The sequence below is a fragment of the Copadichromis virginalis genome, linkage group LG1 (genome assembly GCF_057382275.1).
Source record: "Copadichromis virginalis isolate Kocher_CV1m ecotype Utaka linkage group LG1, C_Virginalis_male_GT1.1, whole genome shotgun sequence".
Classification (NCBI taxonomy): domain Eukaryota; kingdom Metazoa; phylum Chordata; class Actinopteri; order Cichliformes; family Cichlidae; genus Copadichromis; species Copadichromis virginalis.
The window spans coordinates 28,291,037-28,315,506 of record NC_140618.1 but is presented as its reverse complement, the minus strand read 5'-3'; the positions used below and the strand labels follow the sequence as shown (position 1 = coordinate 28,315,506).

Here is a 24,470-nt window from a genome sequence, read left to right as displayed (position 1 = left end):
ATGGTACATTTTTCGACCAATACGACAGGGTTGGGGATGTTTTGCTCACATAAGGGGAGTGCTTTCGAGCGTTTTCCGTATAAAACGCCGTTTTTACTGTTTCTTCCCACAGTAAATATAAACAATGATAGTATTCAGGAAGAAAACCAAACATTGCATATAATTTTATCATAACTCTGGTTTTACGTGGCCTATCAACACAACTGGTATAAAGTCCACACTTTTTCCGTCAGTTGTTCCGTCTGTCCTGCTCACATCTCCAATGGTTGTACACGTTGTCATTAACGTGGCTTCACTCCACATCAGCCACGCTGCTTTGCTAGCTAAAACACTGATGTCGGCACATAAGGACGCTGTCATAGTCTGTCAACGACGTTGATTAGCTGCGTATATACGAATGTGAATCGCATCATTGGCTGGACGGGAGCAGCCAGTCACTTACTGACTAACACTGCAAAGTTTTAATCTTAATTTCAGTTCTGGTTAGATTTTTTTTGTGTGCGCAACACAGTTTTTCTGTGCGCAGAGACCGTGCCAGTAGTGCGCAATTGCGCACGCGCGCAGCTTAGAGGGAACATTGAACATAACCATTAGAAAAAAAACACACACTAACAAAACTGAAACGCAAATTGTTTAAAAATGTTCGTATCATAAATTTATAAGGTTGCTTTGGAGGAGCCCAGCCAAAAGTAGTCAGTTAATCAAACAAATAAGGACATTGTAGCCAGTAAAACAACTGTTTTTTTTTTCTTACTCTAACAGTATTGAAAAATGTCAGTCTTGAAGGTGAACAATGAGACCTGCTAATTTATTACAAGTGGACACTATTAAATCTGTCTTAATTTAAATTTGGGGTGTGGTACTAGCTCCTTTCAGCATTTCATTTTGTGACATAGCCAGGAGCCAGTGTCATTCCAGTGAGCATGAGTGAATAATTTAAACATGTAGGCAGTAACAATGTTCCAATCCCTCATAGAGACACAAACTACTCGCCCATCAGAGCTTCATGTTTTGTCCCAAATCCTTCCGGTATACTCAACATGCTCTCTTTTCAACTTTTTAGTTTTCTTGCTAAATATAATCTAAAGTGCTGCTGCACTGGTAAACCTTAAGACACTCGCAGGAAAACATTTCAAAGGTGACGTCAACAAGTTCACATCCATTTTCTATAAGTGACAGGGAGCAAGGTCAGGAATTAGAAGTAATATATTTCTGTGCATTCCCACCCACAGCCAAAACTCTCCAGTAAAGGTGCTTGTAATCTGTCCACTTTAATGCAGTAACACAAGTACCACAGTCAAGACATCTCGGTTCCTTTTATCTCCTGGTCCCTGGAGTATTATCAATCCAGTCAAATGTGTATTATTAATACATCAGTGGAGATTTGAAATCTCTGAGGCCTGCTCTAGAGTGACCATCAAGACTTTCTAATTAGTGTTGTGTGTTACTGAAAAATTTAGTATTGATACCACACCACATAAAAACAGCCAATAATGCCAATAACAAGATCTTTAACTTAGAAGAGAACCTTGTGTGGGGGAAGAACAGTGTGTTGTGATTCATGAGATGAATGATCATCATCAATTTGCAAATTCTGAAAACATTTTAGTGGGTTTTACTTTCAACAATAATTATTTAATATAACAAAACACATCTTTCAGCTTCTTGTGTATTTTGTTTTTGTTCTTTGGAGACCTGGAATGTAAATGCGCCTCTCTCCAAAGCACTTAGGTACTTTAGAGGAATTTTAAATTGATGTAACAATCAACACAGAAAGGTTCAGACATTTTTCCATAGTGCATTCAGTGGGCTTATTTTACTTTGAAAATCCCAGGGACTTCTTCCTCTTTCTAAATGTATTTCTTGAGCACAGGGATTAAAGTTCAACAGCTGAACTTTCTATCAGCTATGAGCCAAACAGAGTTGAACATACACTCTGTCTTAGACACCTGTCCACACTCACACACACACAGATATTATTTTTATTTTGTTAAGTAAAAAAAAAAAAAAGAAGAAGCATCTTTTACACCAATACTTGTAAACCTACATTCAGTCAACTTTATTAGGTACAGCTGTACAATCGTTTTCAATCGCAGCATATTTTTCAATTTAATTTCTGTGGAAGAAAATGAATAAAAGTAAATCAAACAGTGCCTGAAGTACACAACACCTCCAGAGCTTCTTCTGATTTTGTAGCTGATTTTTTTTAATCAGCTCACTGTAAAGGTTTTTAACTCTATTGTGCTGTTCTTTGAAATATTCATTTTACTACAGCCAGCAGTTAAGACGTTTTTTTTTCTCCACAGTCAGCCCCTCTAAAAAGCTGGTGGTGCAATAAAAGACATAATAAAATTAGGGATATATCACTTTATTTAAATCAGCCTTAGATATCGGCATTCCCAGAGCCATACCCCTAACCCTAACCCACAAACCACAATTGAGAAATCTGCTAATGAATCATGACCTAATCACTTCCAGTGGTATTGTCTTCAAGTATTCTGAGATGTATATGCTGTCCTTTGTTATATCCTACAGTATCCTACATTGGTACTTCCACAGTTTAGTATTCAGCCTGTCCTCTTCTCTCCATCCATCTTTTCATGCAGTTGCTGATCTTTGCTGTCCAGTTTGTGTACCACTCTAAATGCCTCTAGGAACTCAGTGAAGTCTATACTGCCATCCTTATTAAAGTCAATACTCCGGGCCAGGTCATCAATGGCACTGTCGTCGATGGCAACTCCCAAGTGAGCACTAAAAAGACGCCAAGTTTGACGAAACTCCTCAATGGAAATCAGACCTACAGGTTAAAACAAACATCACTCACGTACAAGTCAGTTTTGGCTTATTTGAAACATTATCTCGAAAAAGATATTTTGCTTTTCATTTACCTGAATGATCTTTGTCTATGATGTTGAATATTATCTCAATGTCTGTCCTGTATCTGAACAGAGTTTCAGCCAAATTTGGAGTGACCTGAAAGATAAAAAACAGGAGTCCTTCCAGCTGTGTTTAACAGCAGCAGCGCTGGGAATATGTACTGCGAAGCTAGAAGTAACTGTACCACTAGGGGCAAAATCCCTCCTCGCAGATACAAGTTCGACATTGTAGACAAAAGAACAGGATCAGGAGTAAAATGGACTCGTTTTAAAAGTGCAAATGAGAAAGAACTGCTATGTAAAAAAAAATGCTGTGAAGAGCCTTTCGATAATCTGGATGTTTGTGACTGGAGTATTGTATAATAAGACAAAGGGATGTTTATATTAAGCGTATAACTTCAGATGAAAACAGTGACCTTTAAGGGTTTTCCTTCATCTCCTTTTCCCTTTAAGGTCATTTCTCGAGCGAATGTACGTGTTTCTTTTGTACCCCTTTGTTTCTGACCTGCGGCAGAGGAATGCCTGGTCCCATATCCTCGAAGCAGGACTGATACTCCAGGCTGCCATCTGGTGCCAGACGGGCTAAGTGTGGACGAAGCGTCCTCCACGGCAGGTCCAGTCTCAGTACAGACTCCAGAACCAGAGCCCACTCGCAGACTGACACACGACCTGAAGCAAGGCGTGTGCAAATGTAAAAACTCTCCATGTCAGCCTGGGAATCAAACCTGAATATTAAAACATGACATTTATAAGAAAATGGAGTGAGAAGAGAGCACCTGTGTTATTCTGGTCGTACTGCTGGAAGCCGGCCATCAGCTCGGAGCGGTGAGCGAACAGCTTCTCCTTTAAGGCTCTGAGAGCAGAGCCCTCAGCGGCTCGCACTCTGCAGACACAAACGTTAACCTAGACCAACCTTTCTTACACATTTAATAGAATTATATAATTATGCACAAGATTTTGTCATGATTAGTTTCAGTGCTACTACTCTGAGCATTGCTTCATCGCCCCCACAGTACACAGACACACCAGACACCCGTGTTACCTCTGTGTCAGAGTAAGTTTGCGAGTAGTCCGGCTGACTTGGTACTGGTAGAAGCGGGGCACCAGCTCTCGCCCCAGTTTGACATAGGCTCCTCGGTTGCTTCCCTCCTCGTAATAATTGGACGCAGAGAAGATGGTGATCACCTACAATATGGAAATAGACTCAACAAGGCAAAACCTTTAGACAGTGAACAACATTTTTTAGAATTTTTCAGAATTTCTTTTTTAATTTATTGGAATTTCAATGTACTTTTTGAAATTATAATGTAATTATATTTACCTACAAATACCTAAAGGTAGGCACACTAGAATAAGAGGTAACAAGTCAGTGCTTCAGAGGAAATTACTATACTGTAAGCAAATGTAAGTACTGTTAAATTTATCTGAAAAACAAACAATATTTCCTCATCTTACATTGTAAATATGTTGTATTTTTCATGGTGTTGGCGGTATTATGAAGTGGATTAATCTCGTCTTGTTACATCTTTACTCAGTATTCATAATGTTGATGCTCATGATGAATGCTTTATTATTCAACTGTCCTTTTACTTTTCCAATATAAATGAAATGACTGTTCCGCCTTAACGACTTACAAGGAAAACTCTCAGGCCTACGTGACCTTATGATGGAGCCAGAGTTAAGCCACTCCATAACACGGCTGGTTCCCCTAAATTGTACAATGTAAGATGGGAAAATATTGTTTGTTTTTCAGCAAAATTAAAGAAATGATGCAGTACAACATTACTTTAGAAGTACTTAAAATAACATACAGTGTAATTTATATCTCCTTTCCTGTACTATATCTAGAATTTAGGCACTACTAAAATTACTTATGCACTACTTAAATGTAATTACATTGTAATTATTGCTTTAATATAAAATACCTTACGTTATACAAAGTTTAAAGTTCCTCATGCGCTATTTAAAATTACTTAGACATTCATTATAATTATTTAAAGAGTACTTATATTTGCTTAGAGTATAATTATTTCTTTAATTTGTGTAAAAATATTACTTATTATCCTCTTACCCGAGGGTACCTACACTTAACTGTAATTGTAATTGCAGTGAAATTCCATTTAATTACAGGGGAATTAAGCCCTTAGTCTTGGCCGTATTTTAAAGTGTTAGTGACACATTTAAATGAAATGATTGCACCTTGTGTACCTTTCCACTGTGACAGAACTCGTATCCTTCTTGTTTGCACTCATGTGAGCGGATGAGCAGCTGGAGTCCGTGTTGGAGCAGTAGTCTCTGGGTGACGTCAGGGCCAAAGTAGCAGCCTCCACCTCTAAAGGTGTTGGGACTGCAGCCATCTTGGATTTTAGGGTCACTCCACAATATATCCACTATCTGCTCCAGAGTAAAGCAGATAAAAGTGTTGACCAAGACAAAGAAGGAGCTCATCAAATGAGTGGATTATTAAACAGTGTTAATGTGTTCTCTGCTCCTCTCACCTGCTTCCATTCCTGCTCATGCTGCGAAGGTGACGGGAGGGGAACGGAGGACAGGGAGTCCAGGAAAGGCACTTGGAGGACATTAACAGAGTAAGGCATGCAAGGAGAAGATGGAAAAGCATGCGGGGAGAGGCAGGATGGGGTTCGAGGAGAGCAGAGTGAAGAGGATGACGAGGAAGACGAGGAGGAGGAAGAGGTGGAGGCGGCGCTGTCTTGTCTGCTGAGCCTGCATCGCTTCTTCCTAGAGAAAAAACAAACGGCGGTAGAAAAGAGGCCCTGTAGCTGTTAACAGGAGCTAACTGCACACGGACCTTACTACATAAAAACACATGTAAGTGTCTGTGGGCTGCGGTCACACCTCGTGTTGGGTGTCCTTTGGTTCTTGTTTTGACTGCGACTGCTGCTGGGACGAGAGCTGTCTGTGGATCTCGTTCTTTTGGTCTGTCTGCAGGACTGACTGATGTCCAGGTGCTCCAAACTGCACCTGGGAAATCTCAGGGCTGATTTCACCTACAAGAGGAAGGAATGGGAGGTAGCAGTGAGGTGGAAACATCGTGCTGACAAACAGCAAAACGTGAAGACAGAAAAGTAACATAAAAAAAAAAGGGTGAAAAAAAAGGTATACACACATCTTTAGTGCAGTGCTTAGCAAGTACTAAAGGAGTATTTTAATGTAAAAAATAAACAAATAAATCAATAAAATCCACCTTAATGATAACTTTCATACATATTAAAGCATTCTCTGAAATACCTGTGATGACCATTCATGCTCTGTGCTTTCTGCATTTTAAGAGAATAAATGCAATAATTTATTCAAATACAATTTTATTTTTGTGTCATTTTCTTTCAAAACCAAGAGTCCATCATTCAAAATAAAAATAAATAATAAATAATAATAAAACAATAAAATAGCATAGGTACAGGACAGAGTGTTGAAGGTTGCCATATTAGACGCATTTAAACATCTTTTAGCATTTGTCTGAGACACGCCAGAAGAAAAGCTCTGTGAAACTGAAACTTAGTGAACATCACCTGAGCATCAAACAGTGAAGCAAAGTCAAACTACTCTGTATGGGTCCTGCAAAATAAGGTGAACCCTCACAATTTGTTTCTCTTAATCCCTGTGCATGAATTTCCTACTTTTGTAACCCTTCTGCTGGAAACCTGGCCTCCGGTTTGCTGCTTCATTATTCAGCTAATCCTACCGTGAAACACTGCAATGTCACAGAAACCTTCAAAATTTGTCAGGATAAATATTTTGTTTTTTTATAAAGCAGGAGTCCATTAATCGGACTTGGAGTAGCAATCTTGAATGCAGATTGATACCATAATAAAAGCCCACAAACTGGGGTTAAAGTGGGCTGGAAGTGTCTGGAAAGGCATTGAGGCACTTTAGATTAATGAGCAATTAAATGGCCTTGCTTACACCATCAACACAACCTGTTTTACCTCTCATCTCTGTGATGTGTTTAAGGTGCAGATGTGAATAAAGTTTGTTCATGATGGCCTAATTCAGAATCTAATCAGCGCTATAGAGGAGGAGTGAGCATAAACAGAGTAATCATGCAGGGAATTTCAAATGCAACTTTTCAAACAGTTTAACAAACACACAAACAGGTGAACTTCACAATGATGCTGTATGTTGGACTGCAAAGCACACTTTGCTTTTGTTTTCAGTGTTTGGTTTCATCAAGGACACCAGATTTATGGTGCTGATTAGATTCACTCACCAAATTCCACTTTTTTTAACTTCTACTTTTTACCAGCTTTATGTTGTCTAGGGGTTGGAAATCAGCCAACCAGCTCACAAACATCTGCTTAGATCTTAATGAATTCAGTTGGCTAAATCCACATGGAGCAGTGAATATTGGAACAGTAGCAGAGGCCAGCTGATTATAGGTAGCATACAAATAAAATTTAACTAGAGCTTATGTGACTGATATCTAACATACATATCACACACAGAATCACACTACTCAGGGTTTAGCATCTTGCTTAAGGATGCTTTGGCACACAGACCGGAGGAGTCCGGGATCGATCCGCTACCTTTCCAGTGTGTAAAAGTCCCATTTCACCACCTGAGCCACAGCCACCCCTACTGAGAAGTAGGGAAAGTGATGCCTTTCCCCACACCGCACTCCGACACCCAACCTTAGGGTCTCCCCACCTGCCAAATCCCATTTTAACCCCTATTCACACAGTAGCAGACCTAGAAAGAAGCTACTCTAATAACTTTTCAATAACTGAGCCTTGCAGCTGTTACCGAGAAGCTGCTGAACCAACTCTACAACATGTCTCGATATGCGTCTCAGGAATCTGACTCCTGTTGCCGGATAAAACTACAAACCACTTTTTTCCACGCTGCACACAGCTACATTGTTGTGTGGTGGGTATGAGTGTGTCAGCATGTAAAAAGTTGTTTTTTCTGACCCCTGGTGGCCAAAGCTGATTGATTCCGCTGACCTTGTGTCTCTCTATGGAGCTCAGGAAGTCTAAGTCAGTCTGGTCTGAAATCCCTCCGTGAACGATCAGAATCTTTCCGTCTATAACTGTTGCGATGGGCAGGAGGCTGAAAACATCCTGAAACAGCTGAAGGATCTCACGGCCATTTGTCTGCAAACAGGCGAGAACAGTAATTTAAAATAACAATCAGCTGTGACAGTCACCAAGCTGCAAAGTGCTTACTGAGTTGTGGACATAAAATCAGACTGACGGCATGTATTTGGACTTTACCTTGTACTTCTGCATGACTTCCTTTGTGAACCCGTATCTGAAAAAAGAAAACCACAAACCTTTAAACCCTGATACTCTATTCTCCTGGTGTTCGTGGTGAACCTAGACAAGTAAATATTTTTCACTTCACCCTTTTCTAAACTTGCCTGAGGTTCATTATGTGGTCTTCATGGTTTCCTCGGTTCAGGTGCATGTAGTCTGGGTAAAGCAAAAGGAAGGCAAACAGCAGGATAACCACTTCAACTGACTTTTTTCCACGGTCCACAAAGTCCCCATTAAACACGTACAGTGTCTCTGCAGAGGGAAGGCCATTCTGAGAAAAACCAAAACATGAAAACAGTCAGACCTTCAGCTTTTACTTATTTAACCATCTGAGGTTTGTTGTCATAGAAAACCCCCCTGCAATGACCCTACAGTCTAAAAAATGACTGATGCGTGTCAGTTAGTTGTTCTTTGCTCTCTGACGGGCAGAAGAATTTATTAAAAAATAAAAATTACATATAGTGACTGCTTAGGATTTAACTGCAGAGGGTTCAGTCTTTTATTTATAAAAAAATCTACATGAAATCTGATATTGCTATGAGGTAGATGATGCACAAATGATGCCTAAGAAAGCTGTTGTACGGGCAGCCTTACCTTATAAAATATAAGTAGTAAGTCATCAAGTCGCCCGTGCAGATCACCTGTACCAAAAGAAAAAAGTCACTGCAATCAAGAAACTGAAGTCCTGTTGCTTTATGGGTTTACAGAAGCGGACTAAAACTCCCTAATCATAAGGATTGCTCCACCTCAGCCTTATGAGTGTGTGTTTTTTCATTTTTGTTACTCAAGTATTCTTGAGTTTAATGACATGCAAAGGTAGGAGGAGGAAAGCTGTGCAAGAGGAGTCAAGTGGCTGATCAGTGTGCAAATAAGTAGGACTTACCTTGCTGCCAGTAAGATACAATCAACTGTTTTTAAACAACCACAAGGCACCATCTCTCATTTAAAAACTACAGAGATCATTTATTTGGTCTGCGCAGTGTAGCATATGCTACAATGAGATTAAAATATATATTTTTTAATTTTTTTTATGGTCCTGAAAATTTTGAACCTTAAATTAACAAGAGACACTGAGACCCACCACATATAGTGATCTCTTTGTAGTAGGATGTCGACAAGTGAACTATATTTGGCATCTGTTTGAGGAGCTTTTTGGTCTCATACAGCAGCTGGAGAACATATCTGGCATGGAGAGTCTGTGTGGAAAAAAGCAGTGAGCACTCCAAATCTAAACCACCAGACAATCAGATGTTTAAGAGACAAAGTGAAAGGCTCATATTTGGTACCTGCTGATCCTTAAACGCACTCAGGAGCGCATTTGTATCAGCGACGGAGAGAGGAAATGATAGTCTAGGTCCGGTGTAGGACTCTGGAACATGGATCAGGTTGTAGCAGGTTTCTCTGTCTAACCATGGGTCCACCACTGGATCCAGCAGCTGGGAGATCAAGTCTGAAACGCAATTTACATATCATATAATTTATTTAAAATGAAAGCTAGATGTCCACAAACATGAAATCTTATCTTTGTCAAGAAAAAAAATGAGTAAATGGTATATATCTTGTACCTTTTCCTCTATCCTCACCTTTACATCCTTTAAATCCAAAACAGGAATGCACAATATTTGGTTATATGAAAAAATTATATAACAGCTTAAAAAACCTCAGCTATCAATCCTGGTAAATCCACTGTTGTTAATGCCAGCTCACGAGAGATGATGGCTTAGCTGATGCCCTTCTAAGCACCCCAGTGCAAACTGTTTTCTAGGTGGCGCTTTTTAACCTGCTTTAACACGACTATAGGTGCAGCACATCTGCAAGCTGCTTTGCAACCCACCCACCACACAGCTCTTCTTTTTCTGACTTAATCAATGATAAGCTTATCATCAATAATTTCTATTTTGTCTGTACTGGGAGTGTATTGTTGCTTTTCCCCCTCTCTCTTGTAGTCTTAAACTACAAAAATCTCATATACAGGTGCTATACTATACTAAATATTCTTCTCATATTTGAGACCTCACTGAAGTTTCAAATATAAGAACAAATCCCAACAGCCTTTAAATTATGCAAACAAGCAGTGCTGGGACAGATGTCTACCCAGAGGCCCATGTCCCTCTCCTATTGTGTTATTTCCTCTATAGTGTCCCTGACAAACAAATATAAAAACACAGATCCTGTACGTAGTAAACAGAGACAGCAGAGTCTGGCCTCTTTGCATCCCTTATGTAGACTTAACGTAAAACCCATGAAGAGGATGTTCAGGAGATGATGAGCAAAAAAAGGGTTTCCCTGAGGATTAGCTTGTCAATGAAACATTATGCTTTTGAGCTGGAAGAGCGGGTCAATACACACTTAAGCCACAGCTGTTTCAGTGCACCACACCGACACATTGGCCTCCACATTCACAGTAGTTGCTAAGCAACAGGGTATACGCAATGGGTTTCCTCGTCTAGATCAAAATATCTAAAGTACAGTGGCATAACAAACAAAATGGTGTTAATTTAAACAATAGGGGTGTTGGAAAAGTTAAAAAGAACAATCATTAAACACCAACTGATAAGAAAACGAATGTTTCTTAAAATTAGGCACATTTATTTAGCTGCTACAGTGTGATAAGTTTGTCGTTTCTGCATACATTAAAACCCAGTGAGATCCTGTCTACATAGCAGGACTAGGAAATTATATTTTATTTCAAAAGGAAGCAAACATTACTTCAGCAGTTCCAAATATTATAGGCAAAAATCTAAGTTTTAGACATGCAAAATAATAATAATAATGATAATAATGATAATAATAATAATAATACACCCTTTTACGCTGTAGATATGAGAATTCTCTCCCCTAACCTGGCCCATTCCCATTCAGCTGAGTGAAGTTGTCCAGCATGAAAGTGAAGAAACTAGAGAGCTGAAAAACCAAAAAGAAACGCATGTTTAAGCTTTATGATACTTCTGAAATTTGCAAAATAGATGCCTGTAGTGAGAGACACCTGCAGCTGGTCTTGTTCCCCGGCGTATTCAATAGACTGAAAAATGTTCCAAGTGTACCTGCGTCTCATCTCAAGACGGGCCATGTAGCGCCGGTACCATCGCTGGATCAAAACAGCTGCCTTCATAGCTGCAACAAAATGTTGTATTTTTTATTTACAGGCTAAGCATGTGAGAAAATACCAGCCACTCTATTAGGTACACCTGTTCAACTGCTCATTAACACAAATATCTAATCAACCAATCAAATAGCAGCAACTTAGTGCATTTAGGTCAAGATGACCTGATGAAGTTCAAACTGAGCATCAGAATAGAGAAGAAAGGTGATGTAAGTAACATCCTATGGTTGTTGGTGACAGACGGGCTGGTTTGAGTATTTAAGAAACTGCTGATCTCTGGGTGATGCCAGAACTCAGAGGACAATGGCCAGACTGCTTTGAGCTGATAGGATGGCAACAGTAACTCAAATAACCACTGGTTACAATCGAAGTATGGAGAAGAGCATCTCTGAAATAGACAGGCTACAGGTGGCATTCCTGTCAGTTAGGAACAGGAAACTGAGGCTACAATTCAAGGATCACAAAAATTGTATGATAGCAACATGCTACATGCTGAAACATTCAAATTGTAGGGCTAAAATTTGTACCCTTGTGATGGCTGCTTCCAGGAAGACAGCGCACCATACCAAAATGCTCAAATCCCAGCTCCCTTGGGATGTGGTGGAACAGAAATGTCACATCATGGATGTGTAGCAGATGAATCTGCAGGTACTGTGTGATGCTATCATCTCAGTATGGATCAAATCTCTGAGCAATGTTTCCAGCACCTTGTTAAATCTATGGCATGAAGAACTAAGGCAGTTCTGAGGGCAAAAGGCGTACCTAATAAAGTGCCCAGTGAGTGTATGTAGTAGCAAACAAAGATGAAAACAGATGAAAATGAAAACGTCTTTTTTAGCTGTCTCCATCTCACCCCATCCCTAGCATCGTCCTCCGTCACACCAACCCTCTGGATGTCCTCCTTCACTACATACATGACCCTTCTGTGGTCTTCCTCTTTCCTACTGCCTGGCAACTCCATACTCAACTTTATCCAATATATCCACCATCCCTCCTATGAACATGTCTGAACTATCTCATCCTCACCTCTAACCTTGTCTCTACTCAACCTGAGCTGTCCCTCTGATGTACTCATTTCTAATCTTGTCACTCTTAATAAAAATTCTAGCATCTTCAACTTTGCCATGTCCAGTTCCACCTCCTGTCATTTTGTCAGCACCACCGTCTCCAAACCATACATCATAGCAGGCCACAAATCACTCCTGACATTGTGCGCTGTCCATTGCTTTGCATGGCTGAACCCAAATGTTTAAATTTGTGCGTCTTTACTACCTCTACTCCTTGCAGCTTCACTGTTACACCTTTCTTCCTCTCATTCACACACGTATTGTCTTGCTTCTACCTACTTCCCCTCCTCTTCTCTCCAGTGCATGCCTCCATTGCTCCAGGCTCCACCTGCTCCCTCCTCTCATTACAGATCATAATGTCAGTGAACATCATAGTGTATGCAGACTCCTGCCTGAGCTTCATCTCTCAGCAATTCCATCACCGCTTCAAACAAAAAGGGGCTCAGAGCTGACCGTGATATACAGTGGGGCAAAAAAGTATTTAGTCAGCCACCGATTGTGCAAGTTCCCCCACCTAAAATGATGACAGAGGTCAGTAATTTGCACCAGAGGTACACTTCAACTGTGAGAGACAGAATGTGAAAAAAAAATCCATGAATCCACATGGTAGGATTTGTAAAGAATTTATTCGTAAATCAGGGTGGAAAATAAGTATTTGGTCAATAACAAAAATACAACTCAATACTTTGCAACATAACCCTTGTTGGCAATAACAGAGGTCAAACGTTTACTATAGGTCTTTACCAGGTTTGCACACACACCGGGCGGTGTGTTTTGGATCATTGTCATGTTGGAAGACCCAGCCTCGTTTCATCTTCAAAGTTCTCACTGATGGAAGGAGGTTTTGGCTCAAAATCTCACGATACATGGCCCCATTCATTCTGTCCTTAACACGGATCAGTCGTCCTGTTCCCTTGGCAGAAAAACAGCCCCATAGCATGATGTTTCCACCCCCATGCTTCACAGTAGGTATGGTGTTCTTGGGATGCAACTCAGTATTCTTCTTCCTCCAAACACGACGAGTTGAGTTTATACCAAAAAGTTCTACTTTGGTTTCATCCGACCACATGACATTCTCCCAATCCTCTGCTGTATCATCCATGTGCTCTCTGGCAAACTTCAGACGGGCCTGGACATGCACTGGCTTCAGCAGCGGAACACGTCTGGCACTGCGGGATTTGATTCCCTGCCGTTGTAGTGTGTTACTGATGGTGACCTTTGTTACTTTGGTCCCAGCTCTCTGCAGGTCATTCACCAGGTCCCCCCGTGTGGTTCTGGGATCTTTGCTCACCGTTCTCATGATCATTTTGACCCCACGGGATGAGATCTTGCGTGGAGCCCCAGATCGAGGGAGATTATCAGTGGTCTTGTATGTCTTCCATTTTCTGATGATTGCTCCCACAGTTGATTTTTTCACACCAAGCTGCTTGCCTATTGTAGATTCACTCTTCCCAGTCTGGTGCAGGTCTACAATACTTTTCCTGGTGTCCTTCGAAAGCTCTTTGGTCTTGGCCATGGCGGAGTTTGGAGTCTGACTGTTTGAGGCTGTGGACAGGTGTCTTTTATACAGATGATGAGTTCAAACAGGTGCCATTCATACAGGTAACGAGTGGGGGACAGAAAAGCTTCTTACAGAAGACGTTACAGGTCTGTGAGAGCCAGAGATTTTCCTTGTTTGAGGTGACCAAATACTTATTTTCCATCCTAATTTACGAATAAATTCTTTACAAATCCTACCATGTGGATTCATGGATTTTTTTTTCACATTCTGTCTCTCACAGTTGAAGTGTACCTCTGGTGCAAATTACTGACCTCTGTCATCATTTTAAGTGGGGGAACTTGCACAATCGGTGGCTGACTAAATACTTTTTTGCCCCACTGTAATCCTACCCCTACCTTGAACCCTTGTGCCACTCCTACTCCACATCTCACTGTCCTTCCTACACCACCCTAACATACTTCTCTGCCTCTCCTTACTTCCTCATACAGTCCCTCTCTAGATCCACAAAGAGAAAGTGAAGCTCCTTCTGACCTCCCCATACATCTCCACCAGCACACTCAAAGCAAACATCCCATTTGTAGCGCTCACTCATAGCATGAAACCATACTACTGCTTCAACAACTCATACCTCAGATGCCTATGACTCTTTAGCTGTTATTTACCCATTGTTTTCTTTTTAGTTCTACAGAACTCCACAGGCCACAGGAATCCTCCGTTACTCTTGCAAAATGTAAAAATGCAGACAGACAAGCACACAAACACAGATGCCACATAAGTAAAAGCCTGGCAGTTAAGGATGAGCGGGGTCTTACTCAGAGCCGGGCTGGGAGTCTTAACTGGTTCATCTGCATGAAGGGAAAACTACAATTCAGCGAGAAAACGTGAAACGTGTAATTGAATAAAACTGTGTGCAAATGAGCATATACAGACACACACACGGTATGAGAAATAACAAGACACAAGGGAGGTCGTGTGCAACAGTGGGATTGGGAAAACTAAGCAAATTAAACAAGCTTCTGGGAGCAGCAGCACTCATTAAAGAGAAGAAAAGACAGACTGCAAAGGAGGGAAAGGATCATCTGTCAAAATCAGAGGCACATTTACTGCAGCAAAAAAATAGCTATCATCACCTTGCTGCAGCAGAACAGGTTAGCAACTTACTAAAGCATAGTAGTAGCAGTACTAGCATTACAAAATGCCTTTGCATAAACACAAGCACTCAGTAACAACTGGAGTACACCCTGCAATTTAGGTGAACTGACTGCAGTCATTTTTAATAAGGAGCAACTGTATGTGCCTGATGTGTAATCCTTTATTACACTATCCTGTACTCGAGTAAGGGGAAATAAAAGTCTCTGTAAGGGCCCAGAAACAGTAGAGGTGGGTGGATCCATTAAAAGAAAAAAAATCGATATCATCACTGGTATCGGTATTGGTACAAGCACGATGGGATCGATACTTTGCTTCAATCTTCTTTGTTCAGTATGTAGCTCACTGAATTATGTTAATCATTTGCTAAGTCGCTGCTTTTCCCTACATAAGCTCTTTATAAGTTAAAAGTATTAGTATTGGTAACATTGGCAGTGTTTACTTAGTATTGGATCTATACCAAAATTTGCAGTATTACACAGCACGAATAAATATGCTGTTTAACATCACATGAGCTTTGCTTTCCAATTAGTGTTTTGTGTGTGTGACGTCTTTGCATGTGGGTTTTTCCCACCTTTCACAGGAGGAACAAATCTCTCTGGGCATAGTATTGGGTGGCTGTGGCTCAGGTGGTAGAGCAGATCAGCTACTGATTAGAAGGTTGGTGGTTCGATCCTTGGCTCCCCCAGTCTGCATGCCAAATATCCTTGGGCAAGATACTAACCCCAAGTTGCCCTCCGATGCCTTCATCGGAGTATGAATGTAGTTTAGATGATTAGTTTAGTATGAATGTAGCACTTGAGTTTAGAAGTGCTTGTATGAGTGGGTGTGAATGGGTGAATGAGGCATGTTGTATAGAGCGCTTTGAGTACTCCGGGAGAGTAGAAAAGCGCTATATAAGAATCAGTCCATTTACAGTATATTTTTGAGGGGGGCAATAAAAATCCCAATGTCCGGTGTACTCCAGCATTAAACCATCTACACATGCTTACCCTGCTCCAGTGTTTCCCCTTGCTTTTCTGTGGCGACAGAGGTGCCACATCCCATGATGGCTAACAGAGAGGGTCAGGAGGGCTCACATTAGCCGCTTCTTCCAAAGCTGTTTGGTGGCATTTGGTGACACTGATTGATATGAGAACGTGCTCCCTTTATAAAGACACATCGTTAAAGCAGTACTCGATTATCACGTTGCCTTCAATGTATTCAAACAGTGCAGGATTGGCTTCAACTTACAAAAATAAAACAATACAAAAAAGCGACAGTAGGAATTATCCTGCTAGTTAATCGAGTCAAATCATACCAAAATAAAATAAAAACGCTGCTCATTGTCTTACTGCGCGTTACCTTTTAGGACAGCATCGTATTCCAACGAGGTGTTTGTTTGGCAAAAATCATCAGTTCAAACCTACCTGTAGCTCTTATCCGCGCGACAGGGTCATGCAGTTCATTCATACCAATAATAATAAAATACGGTTGCGCTCTAAATTTCCTTAATAGCTTATGAAATCGATTCGAGCGTAAAAACAGGTCGATATGAGGACTGGAGCGTTTCCGGAGCAGCTCTACATGCAACAGGAGCTACTGGTGCAGGAGGAGAGCTCACAGAAGAGGCGGAGGCATCAGGTGGAGTGAAACCTCAACCCGGGAGGGGCCGGTGTTTGACGAGTGGGAAGTCTCGTTTTTCCTTTGACAGCGTTTTAAGTTTTCAGATGCAGTTTAATTAGCTTGTTAACCAAGTATGATAAGAAAACAGTGTGTATTCTAACTTCTGTCCTCCTGAAAACAAACATGCATTTACTCAAAATAGTCTGGTTTTCATCCTAGTTATGACAAGAGAGCCTTTATTTGGGGGCAGCCTGGAAACCCCCCCACCAAGACACATTTGCACTTAAGGTCATGCCAAAGCATTTCCCCAGGGTTAAGGTCATGACTTCGCCATTTCAAAGGATGGATTTTTCCCTTTAAGTTTACTGATGTTTGAACCATATTGTTGAATCATCCAGCCTCTCCTGAAACTTCAGATTGGGCTGAGAAAGCAGCTGTAAAAACCTACTTCAGGGTTTCTAAGCCGCTTCAGTGTGAGGATGTTCATACAAAACAGTATCATTTTGTTTTTGTAGTCAGTGATCCTGAAGCCCGTTAACACTGATAGTGTTATAGTGATCTCGCCACATACCACAGGGTATGCAACTCCAGGCCTCGAGGGCCTGTGTCCTGCAGGTTTTAGATATCACCCTGGGTCAACACACCTGAATCAAATGATGCGTTCATTACCAGGCCTCTGGAGAACTTCAGGACATGTTGAGGTCATTTAGCCATTTGAATCAGCTGTGTTGGCTCAAGGACACACCTAAAACCTGCAGGACACCAGCCCTTGAGGCCTGGAGTTGCCCACCCCTGACATACCACATTTCCAACCATAAATCTGAGCGTACACACTTTCTGTCAGTCCTAGTCTTTCATCTACCAGCTGTTAGGGTTAATTACCTAATAGTTTTACTTTAATAAAGAGGCAAAGATTAAAATAAACCCTTTAATAATAAAAATAAAATTTTGTTTTAAAGTCTATATCTTCATGCAGCGGCTCTTGCATGAATCCTCCGTTGTACGTGTGCAACAGCAGCACTGAGCTCTCGCCGAGTGATGACTTTCAACCTGTTTGACTTGGACAGCCGAGAAGCCTCTAAGCCTACAAGCCTGAGCAGGATCGGTCTGGGGACACCATGCCTCCTGGTCAGAAACTCAGGACTTCTCAGTCCAACAGGACTAACCTGCAGAAGAGGAATACCAAGAAAGTGCATGTGAAACCAGTCCCTCATCACATAGGAACATGTACAGGCCAGACAATTACAGTGTGCATTCTGACCTCTTTATGAGCTCTGTAGATGAGAGTGGAGTAAGCACGAATCCTCTTTTTGGTGCATGGAGGGATCCTACGCGTTGCATGAATAGCCACCTTCATGTTTGCTGTGGCAAGTTCCTAGAAGGGGGAAAAAAAATTTGTCATGAAGCGAAATCACCTAGTGCAACATGCAGAATCTCTTTTATAAGGCCACTGGTGAAAGCAAAAGGGCGCGCAGGGAGTGAAACTTGTGCTCTAATCAGCACAAATTGGCAACAGCTTTGCTTGATTAGGCTTAATTATTTTTACCCACCTGGCTTTAAAACCCTCAGTGGGAGGCGGGAGAAATGCCACGCTCAAACAAACACAGGAACAGGACACTCGCTTATTTTGTTTTTAAAAGTTGCTTCTGATGATAATTATCCACGTGCCTGTCACCTGCAGCATTTCAAATCCCCTCAAAAACAAAATAACTAAATAACATAAAATAAAATAGAACTATAAGCAATATATACAATGCATGCATTCATTTTTAATAAAACAGAGTATGTTTATGAGAGACTTTTGCCTACAGAAAAATGGTTTATGATTAAACAATAGTACATTGATACATTTGTGAAATAGTAATATCATCTCTGTACTTAGACTCTTAATCAAATTCTTTTTTTTTTTTAATTTCTTAATTTAAATTTGTTTTTTATTTTTTTAAACATTTTTTAAATAAAAATAAAATTAAACAATATATATGATACAATTTTATGTCACTACATCACAGCAAAGAACCAAGTATTAAAAACCAGGTTCCTTCATTCCTTCCTTCAAACCTAACGTGATAGTATAGAAGAGAACTGCAAACATTTGAGGATGACATCCAACTGCAGGTCCTTCTGTCCAATCATATGGATCACTAGGCCCAGCATCAGCCACCACCAGCAACCATCTCTCTTGCTTTCACTCTTGTACACACACACACACAACTCTAGTGTGGCAATTGGGTGCGCTGGTGTCTTCTTTTTTTTTAATGCAGGATTTTTTGACCTCTGTGGCCGCATGGAGATTTTCCAGGTATGATGGCATTAATGGTGATGGGTGAATAGCTGGAGGAGGAGCTTTGTTAGATAAGGATGGCATTAGATAAGGCCATTAGTGTCCCGTGGATTATTGTAATCCAGCCTTCCTATCACTACTAGCTTGAATGCTCAGTCTATGGTCAGTCTGGTCTGGTTTGGAGCGGGTTGGAAGATGGCTCTCATCATACAACATTTCCTGCTGGGCCTCCTTCTCCTGGGAACAAACGGTACAGTTTCACTCTTACAGTTGCACTGATATTATATTTTATTACCAGTGTGTGTTGTGTTTATTTACCTTTTCTTAATGTGGTTAAACTAACAGATTGATTCACAGATTTTAGTATCCAGAAAGGGTGACTATGATGCCCTAACAGTCCTGTTTTTTTCTTCTTCTTCTGTGCCTCATCAACTGGCTTTTTTTCCCTCCTGTCCATCTGGCTGAACAGTGTTCATCGGTATTTATGCTCAGGAGGTATGAAAAATCTCAGCAACCCAGCAAAATGTCACAGACGATTTAACTGTCACAGTGTCAGGATTTGCTTGTAAAGAAAAAGAAAGAAAAACAACATCAACAGCAAAACACAGATAACAGCCAGACCAGAGTTATTATGTTAAATTATTCTCCTTTTATCATTTGTAAATGAGCTCTATGTCAATTTTCAGCTAATAAATGTTGTTTATGTGTGTCTGTATAAGAACCCTGGGGCGTGGACTAACAAGTCCTGCAAATGTGATTGTGATGGAGGCGAATCGCAGACGGAGGTTTACTCCATTGGGTCTGGCTCATCTTTGGTGCGAGGAGTGGACTGCATGCCGGGTGAGAGCCATTAAACGTCACTCTGAGTGGACATGAATCATATAAGTAGCTTAAATCTCAATCACTACTTAATTTATTCATAACATCAGTGTGCTTTAACCCCCTGTGTCAAGACTTATTTACTAATGAGATTTATTACGTGACTTTTGCTGATCTACAATTGCACCACTAAAGTGATAATAGTTCTTAAAAGGAGAAGGGAAGGGTGTGTTAGATAGACAAGAATTAACTGTTGTTTAACCTGCTCAAAACTGAAAGGTCTGTACTTAACAGTGATTTTTATTACTGATTAATCTGCTGCACAATCAGAGAATTGAAGCCAATTCAACTGAAGACAAAGTAAGACTGCAAATCTTCATATTTGAGGAGCTGAACGCTTTAATTTTCTGGGACTCTTGCTTGAAAATTGCTCAAACGATTATCACTGCTGATACAAGTAGATGGACAGTTTCAGTGTGTGCACAATTGTGTGTCTATAGTTTGTGTTCATGCAATGAGCGCATTAGGCTCCAGATTTGACGCCGCAGGGTGGATGGACATGCTTCACTGGACATCCTTGGAGAAAGGGAAGAAGAGGGGGGGACATGTGAAGAAACAGAAGCTACCTGTGATAACACTGCACAGTCCTCCAGAATTCCCGTTTCAGTAACAGGAAACCTGCATTTGGATGTTTGTCAGAAACACTCAAAAAATAATCTCACTGCAGCGCCCAATAATAGCTGATCTTGAGTTTTGAATCGTACCATATTCATCCTCAAACTGAACGCTCTCTCACTTTGCCAACTTAGCCTGGGATTTAGCTTTTAAACTAAATCCCAGTGAAATCTGTAAACCTGTTTTGTTTTCCTGTTTTTTTGGACCTCCTACAAAGAAACTATAAAAAAGGTCTTCTGACAGCCTCACTTGAGCCTGAGAGCTAAAGATCAGATCTGAATCACGTCTGACTCGATGAGGAGAGGAGCTGACAAACGAGTGAATCAGTGTGTTTGAGCTGAGCCGCAAATCACATGGCAACCAGAAACAGATAGGAGGAAGAAGTTCTGCCGACTATCATTATATTAGAGCATGATTCGGAGATTACGGGGCTCATAATAGACCATGCTGATCTCACAATTACAGAAACCAGCAATTACCGCTACGTGGATGAGAACTGATGAGTGAGAAAGACTTTCCTGCCCGCTCTGCGTCAGGGTTCGCAGAGTTCCTCAATCCACTGAGTCTCACCTCGCAGTTTGCCTGTTGATTCAGCCATCTGAATATGTGTTGTTTTAGTCAGGAAACACATTAGGGAGGACTACAGAGGCATTTGCATTACTGTTATGTAAACACTTATCTCCTGACTCACACAGACGTTTCTGCCGGGTGTGTTGTAATGCTGGGATTAGACAGGATGCAACCCTGTGCCAGATAGGCTTAAGCCAGTAGTAAACAAAAGAGCAGCAGGCTACTTCTACTACAGTTTCTGTTCCATGTGTCCACAGCTGATGTTTTTCTCACTCATGTACCACTGTCTCTCTCTCTCTCATTCACATATTTAAAGGCTTTATTTACCAAGTAAAGGAGTGGCTCTCGTGTGATTTTAAAGGAAGCGAGAGAACAACACGGAGCCAAAGCCACGGAGAGCAGAACATGGCCATCTGTCCGTCTGCTGCCCTAATGGACATCACTGATCTCTCACCACGGAGAATTAAACTGCAGGATTTTAGGATGGGATATGGGTCACACAGAGGCTCCTAACAGTGGGGGCCATGGGAGCGAGAGGGTGTGATTATGGGAATCTGCAGGGGTTAGGAGAGAGGAAAGGATGCCGAAATGGAGAATTAAGGAGAGGCTTAGTGGTTTGATGGTCTTTTTATATATATATATATTTTTGTGATGCACTGCTTGGCTTAAGCTAGCCGTTTGTATTCTCTTCTCTCAGGGTGACGATATTAAAATCTCATGGCCACGAGAACTTTCAGCGAAAGAAATATTACCTGAAACTAAGAGCGCTCATGTTAAGTTGTCTCCGATCTCCTTTGCAGAGTGTCCCTACCACAGACCTCTTGGCTTTGAGGCTGGATCAGTGAGTCAAGAACAGATTACCTGCTCCAACCAGGACCAGTACACTGGCTGGTTCTCCTCATGGGTACCAAGTAAGGCGCGACTCAACAGCCAGGGCTTTGGGTAGGTATATATATATAGGCCAGCACCACACAGCCAACTGTTGTGTCTCTTTTAAAAAAAGATCATGGCTCTTATCATCTGTGAGGAAAAGTGTAGTAAACACACTCCTTATGTATATTTTGTTACTTAAACACACCAAAATGCTCTTGCTTAAAAAACCATATAGATGAGACAAAATGGGGGAAAAAACATACAGAATCTAGTAGGACTTTTTAAAAATATTAAATATTGTAATTTTTAAGCATTAAGTTGAATCCTTTCTTTCATTTTCTCTCTTTCCGAAAACAAAACATCATATCGGATGTTAAAAACTGTCAGTTTCCTCAGAACACAAAACAACAGGATTTTATCTTTAGAGAAGATATTGTAAAAACAGCAGTAAATTTCTCTGTCCTGCGTTGTGCTAAACTGTCGTGACCAACTATGATATTTGTTGTATAAATCAGTGCTGATATTAAATGTTTTTCTTTCTCCTCCAGCTGCGCCTGGCTGTCTAAGTTCCAGGACAGCAGTCAGTGGCTGCAGATTGACTTAAGGGAAGTGACGGTGGTGTCAGGGATTCTCACTCAGGGCCGCTGTGATGCCGATGAGTGGATTACCAAGTACAGTGTTCAGTACAGAACAGATGAGAAGCTCAACTGGATCTATTACAAAGACCAGACTGGAAACAACAGGGTCAGTTAAGTGCACTTTGGATACACTGAATAATGTTCAGCACTTCAAGTATGGAGGCCTGAAAGTGCCTAAATCAATAAATAATATGACATGAAATGTATGAAAATATAATATATAAAAATAAGGAGTGTGTATTAATTGACCTACAGTTCCTTTTATTTTTTCATCTTTTTTTTAATGTATTTATGCAGTATTTGACAGTTGCATATAAATAAAATACTAAATTAAATGGAACACAAATAAACAGAGGAATCAATATAACAGTAACCTAATTCAAAAGACATTTATGTCAGCGAATTTAATTGCTGCCAACATTTTTTAAATATATTTTTTCTATGTATTCAATGGTTTTTAAATTTATTTTTTGAGCCATTTATTATTCTTTTTATTGAAATTGTTTTTATTTAATGCCCTTCATACTCAGACACCGGAGGTTTCTTTTTGATTAGGCTAAGAATGAGGCTACATAATTCTTTGTCCATGCCTCTTTGCATGAAACATTAGGCATTTTATATTTGCCTGATACTGACATCATGAGAAGTCATATTTTAGAAGTGATTTAAACTGTTAATCAGTCATTGAAAACCAACTGAACGTTAACTGTTTGCAAGTCAACTACCATGTGGTTCTAGAAATAGTAGCTTTAATGCAATGGCCGGTTTTAACTAATCTACACCTTAATCTTGCCTTTCTGTCTTTCCTCAGGTGTTTTATGGGAACTCTGACCGGTCCTCGTCTGTGCAGAACCTTCTGCGGCCGCCCATCGTTGCTCGCTACATTCGCATCCTCCCTCTGGGATGGCACACACGCATCGCTCTGCGCCTGGAGCTGCTGCTCTGCATGAACAAATGCATGTAAACCCCCCCACCCCCCACTTCCCCCCAACCCCTTTAAAAAATACAAACAAAACAGCTAAAACACACTTACATAAATGCATTAAACCAGGTTTGTTTGATATGTACAATGAGCTCTCATTCACTCCACTCTGCATTGTCTGTATTAAACCAGTCTCACTATGGGGACTTCAATTTGGGGAGTTCTCAATAGATTGCTCCATTTGCAATGAAACGGCATAAACTGAAAGCAGTAATTAGGCATGGAGAGGGAGAGGTAGCGTTGCTATGGCGGTTGAATCTGCGCTCATGTTAGAAATCCAAATCGTTCTGTGATAGGTCAATAAAATTCTGTCTGCTTCTCCTGATAATCTGAGCGTAGCTGGGAATTTACACAGTAAGTCTCCCCTCCTTATTTACCTTAATGAATCGGTGTGGTAGTAGTCTGCATTTTTCATATTTTCAGCAAATCCCATGAAAAGACTGAAAACAACAACAAGGTCATCCTAATTACAATTACTGTTTGCATTTACAGCATTTTTTAAAATTCATATTTTCTTTATTTAATTTTGAATGTTTGTTTTGCTTTTTTACATTTCTAATTAATTATTTGTCCAAATATAATATATAGTAAACAGTCATATATACATAATTTATCATCTGGTGGGTCAAATTAGAACAAATGCATATTATTCTGCAGCTTAAACACCAGTTACCACCAGATTTTGTGCACAGCTGTTAGATAATCGGATAGGTGTAACAGACTGCTGTCTTTAGTCTTTTCAATGAATTTGTTAATATGGATTTATTTATTTATTTTGGTCTTATTGCCTCATTTGAGTTACTGTTTTCTTGTTTGATTTTTTTGTTGTTGTTTGGTGCTGTTGTTAAAAATTCCTGATTGCTTTCTTTAATGTTATATTTGAATTTCCCATTACACTTAGGAATACATTGCAGAGCTGAATTGCTCTGAAGATGTTCTCTTTATTGTATTTTTAAACCATGTCCTTGAATAAACAAATATGTGTCTGTTTTTATGTTGCGTCTGTGCTCCAAAACAAACTCTGAGACATTCAAAAATGTACAGTTGGCATTTAT

General features: G+C 40.4%; 2 protein-coding genes across 2 annotated transcripts; one reads left to right on the top strand and one right to left on the bottom strand.

The window, feature by feature from the left end:
* Positions 1–1,971: 1,971 nt before the first annotated feature.
* Positions 1,972–16,564, bottom strand: ppef1 (protein phosphatase, EF-hand calcium binding domain 1). Its single transcript, XM_085457890.1, has 18 exons — positions 15,962–16,564; positions 14,633–14,665; positions 11,136–11,263; positions 10,993–11,053; positions 9,436–9,599; positions 9,231–9,345; positions 8,744–8,790; positions 8,254–8,420; positions 8,108–8,144; positions 7,838–7,987; positions 5,733–5,884; positions 5,375–5,615; positions 5,085–5,270; positions 3,919–4,061; positions 3,653–3,759; positions 3,382–3,545; positions 2,889–2,973; positions 1,972–2,797 (listed from the first exon to the last, which is right to left on the bottom strand). Exons 1-18 carry the CDS (start codon positions 16,014–16,016, stop codon positions 2,568–2,570), a joined length of 2,265 nt encoding a protein of 754 aa, XP_085314016.1. The 5' UTR covers positions 16,017–16,564; the 3' UTR covers positions 1,972–2,567.
* Positions 16,565–18,771: 2,207 nt separating this feature from the next.
* rs1a (retinoschisin 1a) lies at positions 18,772–24,405 on the top strand. The gene is made up of 6 exons (XM_085457876.1): positions 18,772–19,108; positions 19,328–19,353; positions 19,578–19,698; positions 21,723–21,864; positions 22,344–22,539; positions 23,245–24,405. The coding sequence occupies exons 1-6, from the start codon at positions 19,018–19,020 to the stop codon at positions 23,395–23,397; spliced, it is 729 nt and encodes a 242-aa protein (XP_085314002.1). The 5' UTR covers positions 18,772–19,017; the 3' UTR covers positions 23,398–24,405.
* The last annotated feature ends 65 nt before the right edge of the window (positions 24,406–24,470 follow it).

What these genes read in the sequence shown, in the direction of transcription:
- ppef1 (XM_085457890.1), bottom strand. Translation starts at nt 16,016, where the DNA reads ATGGGATGTGGCACCTCTGTCGCCACAGAAAAGCAAGGGGAAACACTG. An exon ending in GCTGAATGGGAATGGGCCAG is followed by an intron (nt 9,600 to 10,992) that starts GTTAGGGGAGAG and finishes ATTGCGTTTCAG; the next exon opens with ACTTGATCTCCCAGCTGCTG. An exon ending in AGTTCTGTCACAGTGGAAAG is followed by an intron (nt 4,062 to 5,084) that starts GTACACAAGGTG and finishes TCCATATTGTAG; the next exon opens with GTGATCACCATCTTCTCTGC.
- rs1a (XM_085457876.1), top strand. Translation starts at nt 19,018, where the DNA reads ATGGTCAGTCTGGTCTGGTTTGGAGCGGGTTGGAAGATGGCTCTCATC. An exon ending in TCGGTATTTATGCTCAGGAG is followed by an intron (nt 19,354 to 19,577) that starts GTATGAAAAATC and finishes TGTCTGTATAAG; the next exon opens with AACCCTGGGGCGTGGACTAA. An exon ending in CTCAACAGCCAGGGCTTTGG is followed by an intron (nt 21,865 to 22,343) that starts GTAGGTATATAT and finishes TTTCTCCTCCAG; the next exon opens with CTGCGCCTGGCTGTCTAAGT.